At 40.5% G+C, this 21,980-nt stretch overlaps 1 protein-coding gene across 4 annotated transcripts in view; it reads left to right on the top strand.

Annotated features, from left to right (window-relative positions):
* Phactr2 (phosphatase and actin regulator 2) overlaps positions 1–21,980 on the top strand; it is a 136,171-nt gene that overhangs the window by 73,027 nt on the left and 41,164 nt on the right. For 2 of the 4 annotated variants that reach the window (XM_026397600.2, XM_026397599.2), the window contains 5 exons: positions 856–1,014; positions 6,298–6,537; positions 10,697–11,231; positions 17,491–17,693; positions 18,963–19,119. In XM_026397600.2, coding sequence (XP_026253385.2) covers positions 856–1,014; positions 6,298–6,537; positions 10,697–11,231; positions 17,491–17,693; positions 18,963–19,119 — 1,294 coding nt within the window. The remainder of the gene's footprint in view (positions 1–855; positions 1,015–6,297; positions 6,538–10,696; positions 11,232–17,490; positions 17,694–18,962; positions 19,120–21,980) is intronic. The other 2 variants (XM_026397601.2, XM_026397602.2) reach the window with 1 other exon arrangement.

The following is a 21,980-nucleotide window of genomic DNA, read 5'->3' as shown; positions in this document are numbered from 1 at the left end:
ATTAGAATTTTCTACAAGATCCCTTTTACTTTAGAAAAGCTCAGGAATTATCGAAGTCCAAGGATTAAAATTAGTTATTTATGATTTAGATAATACATTGGACATTTTATTATAAGCTATGATTTTAGAAAATTCCTGTGTAATTGTTTTTTTCCAATGTATGTTTTTCCGACTAATGTTTTCTAGTTATTATTAGGCTACCTTATGGACTTTTGGGTAATTGTATAGAGCAATCGCCTGAGTAAATTTTAATCTTTCCTTAAATATGACAATGAAAATAAACTTAGCTGTGCTACCATTGTCCCCTGAACACAGAGTGGCAGATACATTACTGTGTGAAGTTAATACACCGCATATGTAATACATTCTGCAGACAGTGGTGCTTGGAAACTTTCCTGTTCCACCTCTAATTGTTTGTATGTGTAATTACATTTCATGTTATTTGTGTATTTGCATACACCTTGTGTTTTTGGTGCATGTTAAAATGTTTATTTCATTTTTCAGATCATTCCTTTCACCATTCAGTTTCTGGATGACAAAGAAAAACACATAAATATTGACTTCAACAAAACCTAAGCACAAGAACACAGGAACTCTACTGCCCTGGGGTATTGTGCAATTAGGATAATCAGTCCCACTGCCTTGAAATGGCACGTGAATTTTCCCTCCTCAGCTGCTTTCTCTCAAGACTAAGGATTTTCTAGCTCTTTCGTTGTAGATAAATTATTTAATGAAACGGTGATTCGGCTCCAGGGATAGAAACACGAACTCAGATCCTACTATCCTGGTAACTGGGAAGCTGGATTTTAAGAAAGCCATCAAGTTAGACATCTAGGTGTTTCTTTCCCATTTTAGATGGAGATGTAACAGTTAACTTTGAAAATTCAAACGGGCACATGATACCCATCGGAGAGGAATCTACCCGAGAGGAGAATGTAGGGAAGTCTGAAGAAGGTAATGGCTCTGTATCTGAGAAATCACCACCTCGGGAGGAAAAGGCAGAAGATAAGAAAGGTAAAATAAAGAGAAAAACCCGTATTATTTCCTTTAGTATGATTTCCTTTAACTCAATGTCAAGAAGCAGGTCTCAGGCTCCAAATAGTGACCTAAAACCAGTGGTCCACAAAGAGGAAGTCTGAAATATAAAGAGGAGAGAAATGATAATTAGGGGACAAGAAGTAGGGTAATATCCTCAGGTGGCTGCTTCCATTTCATAAGGCATTGTTTGCTTTTTTAATTATTAAAGAGGATCAATTAATAATCAGAAAGGGTGGACTCTTCAAGCATTAGGATGTCTGAGAATATTCTCCCTTTTAAAGATGTTTTTCTTTAGGATCTTAAAAAAAAATGAGATATTGGAACATCTTTCTCCCCTGGTTTTAACTGGGCCCTGTGAAGAGCTCGGCATGGAGGAACACCAAAACCCGCATGCCCCCCTTGAGCTGGCACTCCCTCTCCAAGAGTGGGACTTAGTAGGTGGCATCAGTAGACCCAATGTTGTAGGTTCTAGACATTTCTAAGAGAAACTCAGGAATGGTCCCCAGGAAACTGATTATTGCAGTCTCTGCTTTGTGATTGATCTGTGCAAATACAATTTCAAAATGTGCTAGAGGCAAGGATACTATTCCCCTGAAGTCTTCTTTAGAGGCCTTGGTTTCTAGAGTGAATCTGCTGTGTTGATTACAGATATCTATGACATGCATGTCTATCGCGCACCCCCAGAACCTTCACAAATTCCTCATTGTGGATTGATTACATCTCGATACCTATGCTATTCCATGCAAGAGCCCCCACACGGCAGACTTATACAAACCTTGAGCTGAACATCCCCACAAGGAGAGGTTTTACTGGGAGAGACCAAACTATTCCCTGTGGCACAGAAAGGAATTCTCAGGAAACTATTTTCTGTTCTGTAAGGTCTATCTCTGCATTGAACAGCTGAAACTTGACAAAGCCTCATTTTCATTCTATAGACATTTTGAGTATTCCTAGAAATTGATGAGCGTGAACTTCTCTTCCTCTGTTTTTGACCCAAATTGTCCAAAGACAAAGGGAATAGAAGGCTTTATTAAACAGACCAGGTAGCTTGACACCATCTTCTCTGGAAGTCCACAACCACTTTATTTGCACATACATTAGTCTTTTTAAAAAGGTTTAAAAGCCTCTGCTAATAATCTATTGGAAATTTATTATTTTGCTTTCTTCAAATCTGAAGCATAGTATTCCTGGGGCTTTACTTGCTCGATGGAAGAACTCCAGTTGTGTTTATGAGCACTGGCTATAAGAAATTAAGACTTTCAATGATAACACTTCTGGAACATAAAGATAAAGTAGACTTAAAATGGAAAGGAATTTAGTTTATTCATGCAAGTAGTGATTTTGTTGGTTTGTTGTTAAGTCCAGTTGTCCCATCTCACCAAACTGTTAAATTTCCAATTCATTTGTGCTTTCTCCCTGGTCCATACGGGTGTCAGTGTCATTCACTGACTGGCCAGACTTCAAAGGAAGTGTTTTCCTTATCAACCTAATAAAAAGTTGCTGACAGATTTATGCTAGCTAAACCAGCAGGCCTTGGTGTTCTAAAAAAATGACAGATCATAGTTCCAGGAATGGTGGAGAGATGTTTTAGTTTTCTTATTCTTTACTTTAAATTAGTACATTCTGTTCTTTCTGGTCAATAAGGTCCAGGTTAGCATCTTGCTTGGCTAGTCGGTACATAAGGAGGTGGACATGCCAGCTGCCAGCATGGCACTCTAAGATTACAGAGTGAATCCGCTGTGTTGGTTACAGATATCTATGACATGCATGATATCTGCCGTGCTGATAATGAAGAGAAGTGTTAGGTATGGAAGCCACTTCCTGAGACTCAAATGAATGTCACTCTAAATTAATATTTTGTGAGACTTATGTGAAGTAGAAAGTGTCTTAAGACAAAGACAAGATTTTATTTCTCTAGAAAGATACCATTAATTCTGAAAACCAACTCGATTCACTTATACCTCCACCCCTCTTTTGGAGTTTCTCTTTGTGTGAGCTCACCACCACACAAACCCTCCATCCCATGAGCTAATTCCTCCTCACTGTTGGGATGCAGTGTTCACTCTCCTCCGGTGTTATGCCCGCTCACTCAAGAGCATTGCTTCATCTATTAACTGGTTATATCTGCAAAAACATATCACATGCCTTTAAAATCCCAGATGTTTATTGCATCTTTTTATAAAACAATATCTCAATACTCAATATCTCAATCTGAAGCCTCAATAACAAAGAAAGCAAAGCAGGTTCTACTAAGCCATGGGAGTGTATCTGGGGCTGTTGAAGCCGCCTGATTCTATAGTTGGAACAGTGGTGTTAGGCCTCCTTTCCCTGAGACTGGAGACTTCATCTTTAAGGTCTTTTGGTTAAACACAACATAGTGTGAGAAACCTGAAAATTGTTTAACATTATTTCTATTGAGTTACTGTAAAGGGCTTTATATATCTTCTTCACTAAGAACATATAAAAAGAATAATGAAGATGAGACTGTGGGGGCCAGCAAAAGGTCAGTATATGAAAAATGGCCTTTGCCCTCCAGCTGATCATGATACAAGAGGAGAGCAGACTGCACACAGGTAATTGCAAAACAAGATACAAAGAACCCTGAAAGGCCCCAGTCCACCAAGACAGGGGAGTAGAGACCAAGGTGGCTTCTCTGAGGTACAAATTTACCTTCCACAGTAAAACCCCAAGGAGTCAGGAAGGGGGTGAAGGAAAGGAATTGGAGCCAAAATGCATTCTAGGCCAGGTGCAGAGCGCACCCAGTTCTGGGCCTGCTCTAAGTGTTGTTGAACTCAGCTTTCCACGTGCCTGCAGCTTATCTTCCAGACTGTGTTGTTGTGAAACCTCATGTCCTCATGAAGCCAGAGTGAGCAGGCAGCTCTTTATTAACCTCCTGAAAAGATAATACTCCCGAACTCCATCAGTTTACACAGTGTCTTCAGATCATACGGTAATCCTAAAACACACAACTTAATTCATTACCTCCCACATGCAAGAATCTGTTTGCCATTGATGGCGTGACAGCAACGATCAGCTTGTTAGTCACATTTATTGAACTGATGATTTTTAGGGCATTGTGTTTGATGGAATACAGAATTTCAGAAAAGAGACATTTTTCATTTAGTCAGAAAAATATACTATTGTGAGTGCATGTCACACACACATACACACAACTAGGAGTCACCAGAGTGGCAGACACTCACCGATGACGATACAGTTCAAAGAATAGAGCGTGGTCCATGTTTTCCAAGAAGCCAGCACAGAGTTTGTGTGCAGCCTGTTCCTTTTTTCTCCAGTGGGGACATTACTGACTGCCACACAGCAAGCATCTCTTCCCTCCCAAATGCAAAAGCCGAATTCCTTGGAGAATTTTATTTTATTTGTGGTGCTGGGAATTGAACCCAGGGCCTCACATGTGCTAAGCACATGCTCTACCACTGAGCTACACCCCCAGCCCATCATTGGGGTATAATTTTAGAATTTAAAACCTTAAGCCGAAAGAAAAAGATCCCTCAGTGATATGCCATGACTGGAAAGGATAAGATGCAGGGCTTTGAGTGTGAAAAAAGGACTGATGATACCAAATGCTGCAGATCGGTTTGCTCTTCCCACCGCCAATAATATTGGGTTTGGCCTCCACGCTTGGTATTGTGCTTAGGGCTAAAATTGCAAAGACATACTTAAAGAATAGATTTCTGCCCTTTGTCAAAAGACTGCCAAGTCGACGTATGTTTTCTATTTTACATTCACATTCAGTGTGTTACCCGCGTATACACTTGTATCATTCTCCAGTCCAGTGGGCTTTTGTGACTAACTGACCTTGTGGTTCAGACCAGGCTGGAGTGGAGGGAGGACACTGTATTATAAATGATGAGCAGCTTAGTTGACGAAGTGGCCTCTGCTGAACGTTGAATGAGTTGCTCCTATAGTGAGGCTGAATAAGTACGGTGGCAGGAGAGATTGGCAGGGGAGGATTTCATGGCTGAGGCAGGATAAAATGGAGCTTTAAAAGAAAGGTCTCATTGATAAGTTTCTGTAACTTAAATCATTCTCATGGGAGATATATAGGTGACTCAGTAAAAGATATGGTTTTAAAAAAAAAACACTCACTAGAATAAGAAACGAGGAAGAAAATGGACTTTGTAAAATGTAATATGTGCCAGCGTTAAAATCCTTACTTGGTCACTCAAAAATGGGAAGACATATCCAGGAAAGGCTGAGTCTTGTCTTAACGCACTGTCTTGTGTTTTTTATTGTGCTCCATTTTTAAAGAAATGCTGCTTGGTTCTTTGGACCAGAACTGTATTTTAATTTCAATGGGTCACTACTAAAAGTCTACATGTGACTAAATGAATAAAAGCCTCAGCATCTCCACTTCTGCTAACAAGAAACTGAAATACTATCAGTATTTCTCCTCCAGTTGTGCAAAACCTTGTGGAGGCTTCTGTTCTTAGGTATGAATTCTTTCTGTGAATTGTAACATTTGTCTTTTCCAAATCATTGTTTATGTTTATAATACAGAGCAAAGTTCATATTTTTTGGATTCTGCTCTCAGGTATCTACAGCTGTGGCATTAGGTTAAAAGGGCAGAGCAAATTATTGCAGAACAGGAAGCTTCCTCAGTATGCTGGGAAAGCTTGAGAACATCTTCACAGTGGAAAATAGTTCATCGTTCCACGCACTGTGCACCATGTCATAGATCCTTTGGTCTACCATAGCTTAGAAAATCAGCAACATTTTATTGCACTTCTACCAAGCACAAATCCCTTTTAGCTTGATCAGGCTTGAGTTCTCAAAGGTAGCCAGTAGTTGCTGCTGCTGTCAATCAATCCTCATCTGCAGGACAGTGTGTGTAATATGCTCACCTGTCACTCTTGAGGGTCCTTCAATTTTGCTAAGTTGTTCATTTTGTTGAAGTTAGCACTCAGTGTCCACGTCCTCATCCAGAACCACAGATCCAAGACTGGAATTGGGGCATCTGTCTTGTGGACATTTACACTCCTTCTCAACATACCTTTATCCCAGTAACTTATGTCTCATAGTTTTATCAAAGGAGTGGTTGATGTATGCAGAGAACACATCTCCGTTTGTCCTTCAGCCTTTGTTTTTAAACCAAACTTTGCTCTCCCTGGTGCAGAGCTCCACCTGGTTCCCAAGGGCCAAGCAGCTGTGTGTGTGTATCCCTGTTGCCATGTCTTGCTCCTAGTATTTATATGGTGTATGTCTGCCTCAGTCTGCTCTGTTCACTTTCATTTATAGAGAACACTGAAAACCACTCTGAAACACCGGCAGCTCCTGCTCCACCTCCTTCAGCTCCTCCTAAGCCTAAACCCAAACCTAAACCCCCCAAATCACCTGTGCCTCCCAAAGGGGCCACTGCTGGGGCCAGACACAAAGGTGATGAAGTGCCTCCCATTAAAAAAAATGCCAAGGCTCCTGGTAAGCAGGTCCCCGTCCCTCCACCCAAGCCAACGAGCCGAAACACTACCCGAGAGGCCGGTGAGTATGCCCTCAGTGCACTGTGGGGTGGAGTCCAGGATGCCTGGCTCTGGGATGGGGCTAATTGTTTCTTCCAGAAGTGATGGTTTGGGGGTTTCTCAGGATGTTATACCAGTGGATTCAGCTCTGACACAAAGACTGCTCAAGAGTGTTGTTTGTAGCAAAGACAACAAGTTGATTAGTTCTCCCTTTTAGGATCTGGGTAAATATGCCTCATTCATCTTGGTCTCCACTATCATCACATGAGGCCCAGTCCAAGAATTCAGGGATTAGGATACGTGTCCAATGAGTGATGATGAGCTGATAAGACATTATTTAGGTATTGACTGATCTTGTGCCTATTAAAGTTGATGGGTGGCTTTTGGTTAGAGTTTTCTTCCAAAATATGTCAGGTTTGCATATAAGAATATGACATACATCTTTAACGTTTGATGGATGTGTTAAATCCTCAGCATTCATGGTCATTTCTCTTCTGATAAAGAACAAATGGTCCATGTAGTTGGTTCAGCTCCTGCCCACTTCTTTCTACTCCAGTTAAAAATCACATCTGTGGAGTTGCAAGTTACAGGCTCAGCGCTCCCTGCTCCCCCACCACTCCACCCTCCCCCACCCTAGTCAGTAGACCTCAGTTCCTTGCCAGGCAAGCACCTTGGTGTGGCATTGTTTCAAGTAGCTATCACACATCGCCAGCAGACATTTGGGTGCCCTGACTTCCTTCTCTTTGTGCACTCTTTGTCCAGCTTTCTTTTCACTGAACATGCTTCCTGCAAAGGGAGCTCCCATTCTTCTAGTGAAACAGAATTAAGATGCCTACCATGTGGTCTAGCTTTTAAAGGGACATTAATTGAAGTGCACATGCCCCGAGAACATCAACATGTAAATAAAAATTCTCCTGTACAATCTCTTTTTCCTTAAAACCAGCAGCAGCTTTCTAGCAACTGACTGCTGCCATATGCCGTGATGTTGATCTCTTCCCCCTCCTAATTTATACCCCCTGAACTCAAATTCAGAGACCGGCTGAGTTGACTGTATAACAGCTCTGGGTTCCTCTCTTCTCGCCTTTGACCCTAAGGTCTGGGTGTCTTCTAATCCGCTCTGAAACGAAACAGCTCAGAACCATGTGCCAACAGTGCGTAAGGGCCATTTCCCAGGGGTCTGGACGTCAGTGTTCATGCTTGTTGGTGTCAGTGTGTTTTTTCCCAGGCTGCCTCGTGAAGCCTCGGAACTGTGCCTGGAGTCGGGTGGGCACTGGTCAATCTCCTGAAGAAAAGCTCCACACTCTCATTCTGCCTTTGGGAATGAAGAGTCTGATTCCCCACTTCCTCATTTTCCTTATGGTGAGGGTTCACTGTGGCTGGGACTCTCAGAAGGAAGCCCATGATGAATGCAAGGGCAGGGGACAGCTTTCGTGACAGATTTGAAGTTATTTCCAGATATTTGACTTGAAGATTTATTTATAGACTCATGAGGTCCCTATGAGAATAGTACAGTCATTTTATCCATTGAATCATATATAAGATGGGCAGGCCCTTATACCAATAAGGATGTGACTGTTCCCAGGGCTGTCACAGAGAAACGGTTTGCACTGAAGGACACTAAGGCCATGTGCAAAGATCCGGCTGTCAATCAGTAATAAAACTTCTTCAGAGTCATAGGATATTCAGGGTGTATCAATTTGGAATTTTCTGCCTGGTAACTTTGTTGTATTTAAATAATGTTGACCTCAAAAAGTCAGTTCAAACATGCAGCTCTTAATTAAAAAAAAAAAAAAAAAAAAACTGGGGATTGAACTCAGGGACACCCAACCACTCCGCCACATCCCCAGCCTTATTTTGTATTTCATTTAGAGACAGCATCTCACTGAGTTGCTTAGCACTTTGCCTTTTCTAAGGCTGGATTTAGAACTCACAATCCTCCTGACTCAGCCTCCTCAGCCAATGGATTACAGGCTTGTACTCCAGGCCTGGCATAGCTCTTGATTTTCATTCAGATGTTTTCAGTTCTTAAATCATACAGCCACCTATCAATATAGATGGTTCAGTTGCTTTACCACGGAAGTGAAGATAAAGCTCCCTTTTTTGTTTCTCATTGTTACACACGATTAGCAACAAAAGTTATTAACTGAAAGACGGTACTTCTTTTTCAATCATAGTTGGTTTCAGCAAAGTCCTGTCGTTTACAAGCTTCTTAAAGAAAAACATAATATGGCCTGAATTTGCACTCCAGATGTTGAAAATTTTTTTTCCATGAGACAGGCTAAAGTTAAACTTTTCTGTTAGAAATGAAAGAATTTTTCCCAGAAATATGACTAGAAGTGATATTCTTAGAATTTATTTGGAAGGGATTATGTTGAACTTACCTGAGAAAATAATTGAGCATTTTTAGGCACCAAATCCTTAGTGTCTTTGTTGCAAGAAGAAAAAAAAAAGTTAGAATGAGCTTAAGGAGGCTTGATTGATTTGACTTATAAACAATAAGAGTTTTTAACTATAAAGATGTAATAACAAGTCCAGATTTGGTGGAGTTCTAGCTATTCTGTATTTCTAAAATAATAAAGACCTCAAATGAAGAGACTCCTTTGAAGCCTGGATCTTTTCACTAGCGGAGCCTGGCTTCTTTGGCATATCAAAGTTAATAAAGTCTTACATCTCGTCGTCTGTTTCTTTATTTGTTCTTCATCTCTTGACTTTAATGAAGTTATAACCACAGGTAGGTTAAATAACATCTGTATGCAATATGGATTGTCTGCACAATCTTAACAAGACATTTTTTAATAGTTCTGCAAAAGATAATTTAACCTCTCGTGAGAAAAAAAAAGGAAGAAGCAGTCAGGAGAAATTATAGTTCATTAAAGCAGTGAAATGAATATTCTCAAAGGAGCTTAAGTAAACTTCCTAAGATGACAGAAAGGAGAGGGTAGTTATTTTGTTTTCCTGAAAATGATTTGGCAAACACGACAACCCTTTGAAGACCTGCTTGGAACTTAGACCATGAGAAGAATTAGATTTGTGAAAGTTGGGGTCGGAAGTTCTGGAAAGAGTCAGGCATAGAGGTGTGCATCTCTAGTCCCAGTTACCTGGGAGGTTGAGGCAGGAGGATTGATTGAGCCTAGAAATTCAAGGCCAGCCTGGGCAACATAGCAAGATCTCATCACAAAAACAAACAGAAGTTCTGGGAGTGATATTTTCCCTTCAATATTTATTTATTCATTGGTTCCAGGGATTGAACCCAGGGGTGCTTAGCCACTGAGTCACACCCCCAGCCTTTTTTTTTGAGACAGCGTCTCACTAACTTGCTAAGGGCCTCACTAAGTTGCTGAGGCTGACTTTGAACTTATGATCTCCTGCCTCTCAAGCTGCTGGGATTACAGGTGTGCACCACCATGTCTGGCTCTCTTCATATTATTCAGACGTTACCCATGTAAATATTTTTGGTAAAAAGCACAATGAAATACATTTTCCCTGTCTCATGATGATTTGAAGGGGACCTGTCCCTCATGTGTGGCTGTGTGTTTTCACCCCCACCCTCATCACTACTGCAAAATGAAAGTATAGGCCAGCATGGCTAGCTTCCTTCCCTGGAGCTAGGGGACAGCTGAATTGGAGTTTGCTCTGTTAGCAGTGGGATGAGTGAATTTGTTTTGGACCCCAAAAGAAACTGGTAGCATATACCCCAGCTCCTTCTGAATATGGACCTCTGCTCCATTTCCAGAAAGACATCACAGGACACAGGTAATTTATGAAGAGCCCAACTGTGTGCCACCTGTAGCTCACTGCTGGTGGCTGCCTCTTTGCATCAAGATTTCTCTTCTTCAGGACCTACAATAGTTTTTTTTCTAGGTGATGCATACGACAAGGAAGAGAGGGTTTCCCCTTTGCTCCAGCTAACGACTCAAAGGGAGAGGAGATTGAAGGCCCCTCCCCTTAATTCTGCCCCAAATGTCAATGGTGCTGACCTGCCTGTCTCTACCTCCTAGTTAGAGGCAGAGAGGGTACAGAAGACAAGAACATTATCATTACTAGCTAGTTTTCTTTCCTCCATTTATCCAGCAGATTTTAAGTAGCGCATTTTAAATGTCATTAACAATTCCAGCTTGGTTACTTTATTTAAAAAGCTTTGTCTTCTTTGATTTTTTAATGCAAAAATTTCTCTATTTTAGCTGGTTCTTCTCATTCAAAAAAATCAACTGGCTCCAAAGCATCAGCCTCACCATCTACTTCATCCACCTCTTCTCGTCCCAAAACTTCTAAGGAGACAGTTAGTAGCAAAACAGGGACAGTGGGGACCGCAAAGGGCAAGAAAAAAGCTGGCAAGCAGCCGGTGACTTCTCGACTGTCCTCAGATACCACCGCTAGTACATCTGACCTTAAAGGAGAGCCTTCGGAGACTGGAGTGGAGAGTGCCACACCTGAGCAGACTGTCCCTGGTGCAGAGGAGCAGACCGTGGGCAAATCCAAGCCTACAGTTCCTCCACCCCCGGTGGCTTCTCCACCCTCCCCGCCTGCCCCTCCTCTGTTTCTTGAAGATCAGTGCATTGTTGCCTCAGATACTCCAGTTGTCCTGGTCAGCAGTGGCGCTGACCTGCCTGTCTCTGCCTTAGACCCGAGTCAGCTCCTTTGGACTGAAGAGCCGACCAACAGAACCACTCTCCACTCGGGCGCTGGTTTAAGTGTTAGCCGAGAAAATGCAAAATGGTAAGTCCGGGTGCCAACCCCATGATGCATCTGAATGTTAAACATCAGTCAAGAAGTCAGGAATGATGGTGCACACCCATACTCCCAGAAGCTCTGGAGGCTGAGGCAGGAGGATCATGAGTTCAAATAGAGCCTCAGCAACTTAGTGAGACCCTAAGCAACTTTGTGAGACCCTGTCTCTAAATAAAATATAAAAAGGGCTGGAGATGTGGCTCAGTGGATAAGTACCCCTGGGTTTAATCCCAAGTACCAAGAAAGAAAGAAAGAAAAGATCAGTGATGTGTTGTGTGAGAATGGAGGAGCCCTCCCTCTGTCATGTACTCTGGTGAACATTAGGTGAGCTCACTTTTGGCCACTGGTTTTTCTTAACCCTGCCCTGGGAATGCCATGAGCTGTGGAGACAATCACATTGATAATGGTGACAAACACCAATTCTGCGATTTTCAAATGCATTCAGAGCACAGCTCGGCAGCCTTTTTTCTTGTCCCTAGACAGTTCCCTCCTCTTTTCTGTGCTTATTTTAAATCTTTCTCACTTGGGTCCAGATTGCTCACCCACTCCTGCCCACCTTCATTTAGTTAAGTTATGGAGCCTTATTCTCTAAGAAAACTAAGACTGTCAGGAAAGAACTCTTTAAAATTCCAACTCGTCTTCTCCCAACTGTAGAGTGGCCCCCATCCTGACTCACTTTCCTCCCCACCCAGCTGAGATTTCATCTCCTCTGTGAAGCTTTCCAATGCTTCTAGACAGAAGTGCTTGTTGCATCTTCCATACTCAGAAACCCCTCTTTCCCAACAGGTGGGACAGAACAAGCTAACGTCTTATGTACCTCTGTGTCCCCAGCAGGCAGTACAGAGTGGAGTGTTCTGGGGGCACTAGGAATGTTCACTGATTTTTTAATAAAAATGAAGAAGTGGGCTAAGGAGATTGGTTATAGGGAACATCAGCCTACTCCAGTATGGTAGAGTGGTGTCAAAGATGAGATGGTCCTGAGGCTAGAGTTGATAAACAGATGATAACATAAGTTAAAAAGTCCAGTAGTCTTTCCTTCACTGAGGAAGGTTACCATGCAAAACAGGCCAATGGACATAAGCCTTGGTGGATTAGTGGCCCCACCATTATCTAGTTGCCCAATCCAGAAACCTGGGGTTCAGCCTAGGCCCTCAGGATCCTTTCTTTATTCCTCACATCTGATCACTCACAAAGTCCTGTAAATATTCTACACAAAGGTAAGTAAAACAGTTTATCCCTCCTGTCCCACAGGTCGGAAGAGAGGGCTATCAGTGTGTCGTTGATTCAATCATCAATTCTGTCTAGGGAAGGCTCAGAACTCTCATGTCTAATATCTTCTTTTCAGTTTCTAAGAATAAAACCTATAATCAGTTTTAAAATGTTTTAATAGGGTCTCTTTCAAAAAAAAAATCTTTGTCATGTTAGACTATTTAAAAAATTACTGCATTAATTAGGTTGGTTTTGATCAAGCCACCAAAGTATCAACTTTATTTAATTGCTGATAGTAATGATTTTCATTTTACTGAATTCTTAATGTCAGGAACTAAGCACTCTATATTTATCATTTAATTCCTGTAAATCTTCCCTGAAGTATTTATTTCATATTTTATCTATAAGAATATTGATATTGAGAGAAGTAAACTAGTTTGCCCAGGATTGCCCAGTTAACAGTGGCAAAGCCAGAATACAAACGTAGCACTGCCCACCAAATTCTAGGCTTTGAAGAATTTCACAAGTTTTCCAAAATAGTTGCTTTTCCTTCTACTGCTATTTCTTTCCTAATATATTCTTATTTCTTTATTTTCATCATTTTGTGTAGTGTAATTTGAAGGAAAGATAAATAAAGGTCCAATTACAAATTATTTATCTGACATTTTAAAGCAATACAGGGAAGATATTGAAAGGAAATGAAATGGTTATGGTTAGTGTGTTTTGGGCTACTATAACAGAATACCTGAGATAGGGTAGTTTATAATGAACAGAAATGTATTGATTCTCAGCCTAGAGGCTGGAAATTTCAAGATCAAGTTTCCAACATTTGGCAAGGGCCTTCTCTCTGCATCATCACATGGCAGAAGGTGGAAGGTCAAGCGCTCAAGAGCAAACCCTCTCCCTCAAGCCATTTTTGTAATGGTAATAATCTCTTCATTGGGGCTTTGTCCTTATGATTCAGGTACCCCCCATGAGGACTTATCTTCCAATGCTGTCATCTACAGGGTTAAATTTTTAAGATGTGAATTCTGGGGGACCCATTCAAACCAGAGAAGTGTTCTTAATAGTTCCAGCACATAGCAAATGACTTCCTTTAATTGTAGTGAGTGGTTTTTTTTAAAAAACATTGCTGTTATTTCCAACCTTAATACTGAACTTTATTCTTTCAGCATAGTTTTGGTGGGTCTTCTCTGTGTTGGGCAATGTACTAAGCACCAGACATATAAAAGTGACCCAAACATGAGTAATTTTTATCAAAATATTGACTAGTGAGCCCAGGGAGTATAAATATTTCACACAACTGAATTTTGGAAAATAGATTGAACATATATGCCTTAAAATACTGAAGAACAAGATTATAAATCATATAAAATCTCCTTAGATAGTCTTAAGCATTCAGAAAGCCCATTTCCAAGAGTGACCTGACTTCCAGATCATTTTCACAAACATTTCGGGAGTGCACTTGACTGTACTGAGCTCTGTACTACGTGCCAGAGTTTAACATCTGTCTTTAGCCTGAGTATGTGAAGATCTATCAGACAAAGGATCAGTTTCTATTTCTCCTAACACTAAATCAGAAGGAGCAGACTTAGAGTATCATTAGACATTGAGGATATTTGTAATATCCTACCCATCAGGGTAACTCTAACAAATTCCTAGAAGAACTCAAAGAGATTTTCTTCTCTATATGTTCTTCAAAGAAAAAAAATTAAATTATAATTCATCCTACAGGGGTGGTTTGTGTTTGCTCTTGAATTAATGAATTTGGAGTAGGTAGTGTCTCAGATTTTCTTCCAAATTCTTCCCATTTCAAGTGGATATTTGAATTAGAATTTTTGGCTCTTAGTCACCTGCTTTTCTTAGAACTCTCCTTGAGTTATATTTAGTCACCTAATGTGTGAAAATCCTGTCATTTTATGAAAAGACTTCTGTGTGGAATACAAATATCAGAACTTTAAAGAGGGCAAGTGGTATGTATAAAAATACCTCCTTCTATCCCATATTGCAGGGTGCTAACTATTTGGTAGGTTTCCATTCATTGGCAGCTTCATCAGTAACACACAAGTCTTACATTACATGAAGCAGAAACTAATCAGCCCATTTTGAGGCCTTGTTCAAAGGTGACTTGTTGAGTCCATTCCACATTTGTGGCATGCACTATATTGTCCAGTGTGCCCAGGAACCAAAGGGGAAAAACATGAGCGCCAAGACATGAGTTAATTGACATAGATTAGAAGCATATTTAATGTGAAATATAACTTATAGCATTAATATAATTTTTTTCTTTTGGTTTGGTACTGAGGATTGAACCGAGGGGGCACTTTACTACTGAGCAACATCCCCAGCCCTTTTAATTTTTTTTATTTTGAAACAGGGTCTCACTAAGTTGCTGTGGTTGGCCTTGAATTTGCAATCTTTCTACCTTAGTTTCCTGAATGGCTGGAATTACAGGCATGCACCATTGTGCCTGGCTAATATAATAATGTAAAATAAAATATAACAATTAATAAATAGATTTAAGAGTCTTTAGTCTGGGTTCTAGCCTGGACTTGCTATCTTGATTAAGGTTCTCACTCATGGCCTTCCTTGGATCCATGAACTGTAAATTACCTGCCCTCCTTATAATGTAGAACACTTGAAAGTTGTAAATATTTCTGAATTACTTGCAAACTACAAAATATATTATAAATTGCAAACGGTGAGATTAAAATAATAATGTCATAATGTTAATGTCATAATAGCGAACTCACACACAAACAAATAACAAGGTTCCACTCAGAAACATGTTTTGTTCTGCTGTATCTAGAAGGTGTTATTACATGTATCTTTTAAACATGCTGTGGTCACCTATAATGGCAGTCTCTGCAAACAAAAATGGCTTCCAGTGGCAATAAACTAAGCATCCAGACTGGGGGAAAGTTTTCCCACAAAAATTAGTCTTCTCTCATTTGAGATGAGACTTCCTGCTGTAGCCAGCAGTATAACGGTTCTTCAAAAAATTAAACATACCATTACACTATAATTCTGCAATTCCCCTTCTGTGTGTAAAGCCAAAAAAATTGAAAGCAGGGAATTGATTTTTTGTACCAGTGTTCCCAGCAGCCTCAGCCAAAACGTGGACACAATCCAGATGTCCATTGACAGATGAACAGATAAACAAAATGTGGTGTATACATTCCATGGCATATCATCCAGCCTTAAGGAGGAAAGGAATTCTGACACATGCTGTGATAGGAAAGAACCTCGCAAATCGAACACAAAAGAACACACACCGTGTAATTTCACTTGTATGAGGTACTTAAAATAGTTGAGTCATGAAGTCACAAAGTGAAATGGTGGTCGCCCAGGGCTGTCAATAGTGGGAATGGGGAGTAATTATCTAATGGATACAGAGTTTCAATCTGGGGAGATGAAAACAGTCTGGAGATGATTACACGATTATTAGGTATGTGTATCGAATGCCACTGAACTGCACACTTAAAAGTGTTTAAAATGGTATGTTTTATGTTATATATATTTTACAGAATAAAAAATTAGATTTCATGTATTTCTTCTTTGAGAACAAGAATTTAGGCTGCTGGATTTTCCTAGTTAAAAATAGAAAAATCTTGGAAGTACTTAGGTTTATAACCACAAAGTAGAATTTTAAATACCTCATGTTCTGAAAAAGTTTACCTGTATTCGTTATTCAAAGCACTTTTTCTTTGGGTTTTTTTTTTTCTTTTCTTTTTTTTTTTTTTTTAGTCAGTAAGAACAGCAAACACATGTTTTCCACTAAATAGTCTTTCAGAAGTGTGACATCCAAATACAGATTCTTCTATTTATATCAGAAAGCAACTTGGGGAATCTTCTGTATCTTAAAATGACGATTATATTGTTTTTTTGCATGAAATATTTTTGATGTTGAGTATATTTTTTATTCTAGTTTTTAAAAATTTATAAGTTTTATATATTTGTAGTAACTCTTTAAACCAGAGACTCTTACCTCACTAATTAACAGGAAATTATCACTTCCCTGAACATCGTCTCTCTTCTGAAGAGTTCATTTAACTTCATATTCTCCATCTGATTATTACTCTAGTCCTGGGAGAAGCAGTTTTACCAATGAAGGAATGAAAGCACAGATAGGATAAAGGATTTTTGAACCTTGACACACTGGCTGGGACGAAAATGGGGTTTATTCACCTATTCGTGAAAGAAGATGTACTTTCCTCTACCACTACTCTTCTGGGTGCTGCAGTGCACACAGTTATATGTCCCACTTGTTGAGTGAGGACCATGTGGAGGTGGACTGGGGGTTGGTCCAGGTGCAGTGTGCTAAGGTGACTACCTTAAGAGCAGATGAGCAGGGCAAAGAACTCAACAGACCCAGAAAGTTTTTTGAAGATGCTGAGGCTTTAACTGAGACTCACAGGTCAAACAAAGTGCAGACAAAAAGTCAAATAATTGAGGAGCTTCTAGCCCATTATTCTTTGCATTGTGTCACCATTACTATGGAAATATCAATTAGCAAGATATAGTTTTACCTTATTCATTTTTACTCCTCCCCACCCCCCCCCGCCCCTTGGTATCAGGAATTAAACCCAGGGGTGCCTAACCACTGAGCCACATTCCCATCCTTTTTTTTTGTTTTTCTTTTCTTTTTATAAGACAGGGCATCCTAAGATGCTTAGGGCCTCACTAAGTTGCTGAGGTGGGCTTTGAATTTACCATCCTCTTGCCTCAGCCTCCCAAGTTGCTGGTATTACAGGTGTGCACCACCGCACCTGGCTACCTTGTTCATTTACTAAATATTAGACACCATCCGGTGAAGCTGTTTAGTGTTGCAGATGCAGAATGTAAGACCTGGAGAACTGAGTAAGCCAGCACTCACTGCTCTTCCATGTCAGTGACGTTAGCTGCCCCAGCTCTGTTTCTCCTCTCCCCAGTCTAAAGGAGGCCCATGATAGATACTAGAGCTCCTTTCATGGAGTGGGTGTCCCCAGCGTTGCTCTGAGCTTTGAGTCACCTCTGTGTTTTTTTGTGCTCTAAACAGTTTTACAACCAAAGATGAGCTGGGGAAGGTGGACACTCAGCTGCTGACCCCTGAGCTGATGGAAGACTTTTCAGAGTCCTTCAGTGCCCCAGAGGACGAAGGCCCAAGGGAGTACCAGGCCAACGACTCCGACTCTGATGGGCCCATCTTGTATACCGATGATGACGAGGAAGAGGATGAGGACGAGGATGGCAGCGGAGAAAGTAAGACTATTTTCAAGAGATAGGGAGGATAGCAGGTGGTAAACATAGTGGCTGTGTGTTGGAATGAGCAAGAACTTGATTAGCAGCCAGACACCCCAAGACTTCATTCCCCTCATCTTCCTTTCTCAAGCTAGAAACATACTTTAGCTGGTGAGGTCCAGCTAAATTTTAAAAAAGACAACAGGAGTGGATCAGGCTTTGATTAATGAAGTAAACATGCATGTTAGTATCTGTATGTAAAAAAATAAAAAAGATGCAAAGCTTTCTAATGGCAGAGTCCTTTTTCAGAAAGACCAAGCATGACCCTTCTACCATGGGACCATTCTTGAAGATAGAGCGGCAAGGCGGGGGATTCACTGGCTTACCCTGGGAAAGTGTTAGAGAATTTCACTCATTTTATGCTGCAGTTTACTGAGAGAGGAGGAAAGAATGAGTCAGGAATGACAAATATCTTTTTTAGAATTAAAAAAAAAAATCACTCATCCACCATAGGTACAACTGTGAACCTTCTAAGAAGAAATGACACCACAGTGGAGCAAAGCCTACCATTTATGTGTTACTTGGAGAAGTGGAATGTGCTGTATTTTTTTTATTTCCCCTTAGCTTTTGAGCAGGATGGCTTGAGGGGAATTCACTGTGAAATTTAATTTATAGATTATAAATACTTATTATTCTAGTCATGACTAAACAGAAGTGTGTCGAATTCCCTCTAATTTGAACAGGGCAAAAAAAAAAAAAAATTGATACCCACCTGGTGTGAGCTATCATCTGCTGAGATTTTTCAGGGGCCGATGGGTAACGGAGGGTTAAAATATTTGTATAAATGGTAGACTCTGCCAGCATCGTGTCTGAGTGGAGGAAGGAAGGAGACAAGGATTAACTGTACAGTATGAGGAGAGGGGATAAGTTTCAAAACTTGAAAAGAAAGAAAAAGCATTGTGCAATCAGTAATTTCCATGATCCACCATATCAGCAAAATAAATTCCAACTATCTCTTTCCAAATAATGAGGTGACATGTCCAAGTTTTTTCATGGTGTCCCAATATTTTTCAGAACATTTTTAAAAAAAAATAGTCTTCAGTTCTTTCAAACTGAACTACATCCAACTCAAAATCCTCTCTTCCTTAGGTTAATTAAGATTCCCCTCTTGCATGTGGATAAAGAATTTGGCCTGGACCCTGTTGAACGCCCACTGCCACAGGCAACCTGAGTGCTACAGGCTAAGACGCGCTTTATCTGCATCTCTGCTCTTTTTCAATCAATCCTCAGGTGCTTTGGCGAATAAGATCCGACGCAGGGACACTCTTGCCATCAAACTCGGCAACAGGCCATCCAAGAAAGAACTAGAAGACAAAAACATCCTGCAGCGCACATCTGAAGAAGAGAGACAGGAACTCCGACATCAGATCGGAACCAAGCTCGTCAGGTAGTTGCCCAGGTCCTCATGCAGCTGGGACTGGCTCATGCTGGTCTCCCTCCCTGAGCTTCTTACCTGACTGGGACCATTGTGGCTTTCTTGTGCACAGGCACACTTGGCCCTCAGGCCTTGGCAAGTTGGTCTTGGAGAGCCAACCACTCAGAACCTGCCTTTTAGTTAGCCAGCCAGTGGCTTTGAGGTCATCAACCATAACTTTGAGGACCAGTTAGTGAATATTTTAGTCTCTGCTGGGCAGACGGTCTGTGTTGTAGCTCCTCAACTGTGCTATTGTAATAGGAAAGCAGACATTAAATGAATGAGTGGGGACATGTTTCAAAAAATCTTGATTTACTAAATAAGGTGGCCCACAGGATTGGGCCTGTGGACCACAGTTTGCCCAATCCTGGCCTTCTCCATGGATGCACTGGCATTTCTGAGTGTCCTGAGGTTCTGCCCCGTGTGCTGTGAGACTGTAGCAATGTTAGCCTCGATGTCCTGGCTTCATCTAGGTTGAGTAACCATTGCCCCCACGTCTCAACTTCCCCCTTTTAACTCCCAATAAGTGGGTCGTCTGCTATCTCTTTCTGCCTCCTGCCATTGTGTAGGACTTCCACTTTTGCCGCTAGTGACTTTAGAAGTCCGTTTACCTGGCAGTTTTAATTCCAGCCCATGCTCTCATTTTTCATTCTGTTGAAGCACATTTAAGAGCCGACTTCTGTCCCTCTGCGTACCTATCAGGGTGCCTAGGGAGGAGAAGGGAACCATCTGGAATACCAGAGCAGGGTTTGGAGGTGGGAGGAAGCTGCTGTCCTGGCTTAGAAGTGGACCCTGCAGCACTGGAGAGCTGGTGTGGGGTCTTCTGGAGGCCATGGGCTATTCCTCTGCGAGGTCTTGCTGTGGCAAGACGCAGAGAATTTCAGAGGCAGCCGTGGTGCCCACCTGAAGGAAAGGCGCAGCCTCCCAGGGAATCTCAGAAGAGGCCTGAAGGTCCCTCTGCTCTGAGACACCTCCCGACCTCCAGGACTTTGGAAGCCGTTCAGAGTAGTTTACTGATCTGTTTCTCACTCTAGTCTTTTCATTTCAACCGTAAACTTTGACCATTTCCTACTTCAGGAAAGAGCTAGCCAAGCTAAAAGCAATGAAAGGGATCTGCAGCATCAAGCAGGACAGACTTTACCTTCAGACTTGTCATCTTACTGAGTAAACACAGGGGCCTCTCTGAGGCCTGGGAGATGAAGGGAATTTCTGAAAGAGTTGCAGTTATTTGGTAGCAGGACAAGGGTTAGAATTTCTGTTCCTCAGTTCTCTGCCCAATCTGCTTTCTTATATATACTCTCCTATTTTGTACTTGTTGCACCACGTAAAAGAATATGCTTCTAGATTTTTGGAGTGTTTGTTTTATTGCCTTTGTTTATGTTTGACCATGAAGAAGAATTTAAAGAACAATATTTGCATGTAAGAATAATGCAAACTCATGCATATTCCTTAAAAATAAAAAATATCATGACAGCTTATCATAGTAAGGGGTAAGAAATCGAAATATTATATGCTCATCTCAGTAAGCATCTGAAAATTTTAAAATTTTAAAGATAATTTTGTGTTGTAAATCCCAAATAAATCAGAAGTATAGGGTTATTTTCCCAAATTATTGCTCAATATTTTAGTATATGGAGAAACTATAAAATTATTTTCTTTAAAAATAGAAGCAAACAAAAAGTCCCTGCTCTTCTTATACTACAAGACTAGTGACAATCATTTCTAATGTAATGAAAGTTTAAATTATAAGAAGTACTGTTATACTTCATTATATACCTATAAAACTGAATAACTACCAAAACTTTTTTACATGCTAATTTCAACAAGTTCACAGATGTAAGATTAATCTGTGAAAATCAACATTATATCTGTATTATTATTGACACATAGCAAGAGAATCAAATGAATAAGGAAAATTACACTCACAATAGTAGCAACAAAGTACATTTTAAATACTCAGCTACTCATTTAACCTGAGGCCCCCAAAAAATCTTCCTCCAGAAAATCATAATGGAAGGAATTAATAAATGGAGAGAGAAAGAGTAAACATTTTTATCAGTGAGGAAAATTTAGTGGACTGGTTGATCAGGAGTGTGGGTGGCATGAAGTACCACAGGACTTTATTTATCACCTGAGGATTGATAAAGTACATGTACTTGACAGAATCAGGACATCAATAAAGTATTCGTTCCACAAAATGAAACCAAACAGGAATAAATGTCACCTCTCCCGACGTGGGCCAAAGAAAAATCATCTACAGAGACAAGATGAGGTGTCCTCCACTCAGGTTTTGGAAGATGTTCAAGGCTGTGATAAACTTAATAAGAACCATTGTGAGATGTGTCTGTTCAAATCAGTGTGTGGGCTGGGGATGCAGCCAGTGGTAAAGCACTTGGCTAGTGTGCAGAAGGCCCTGGGTTTGATCCCCAACATAAAAAATAAAAGAAAGGAAAAGGAATAAATACCAGGGTGTGGACTTATTTAGAACTTATTTTAAAATACTTTCAGAAACTCAATATGGAAAACAAGGAAAGAGCCCCTGCTTGGATCCACTCCTAAAACAAGTGACTATCCCGGGAGCTTGCAAGGATTTAGATAAAATGATACACTTAAGGCTCTTTAGTGCCTGGATCAGTAAGGGCTCAACAAAATTTAATGTTTCTCATTATAAACTTAAATTATTATACATCTATTAAACTAGTAAAGCACATTTAAAACTAAACTCAAGGTTGGCAAGTTTATAGAGAAATAAGACACACGTACATTCTTGCTCAGTATTTTTGAAGAATAGTTTCACAGTATGATAAGAGAATTATAAATCAGTCTAATTTCTT

The sequence above is a fragment of the Urocitellus parryii genome, chromosome 8, assembly GCF_045843805.1.
Source record: "Urocitellus parryii isolate mUroPar1 chromosome 8, mUroPar1.hap1, whole genome shotgun sequence".
NCBI lineage: Eukaryota > Metazoa > Chordata > Mammalia > Rodentia > Sciuridae > Urocitellus > Urocitellus parryii.
Note: the sequence above shows the minus strand (reverse complement) of the source record. Positions and strands in the feature narration are given on the sequence as shown.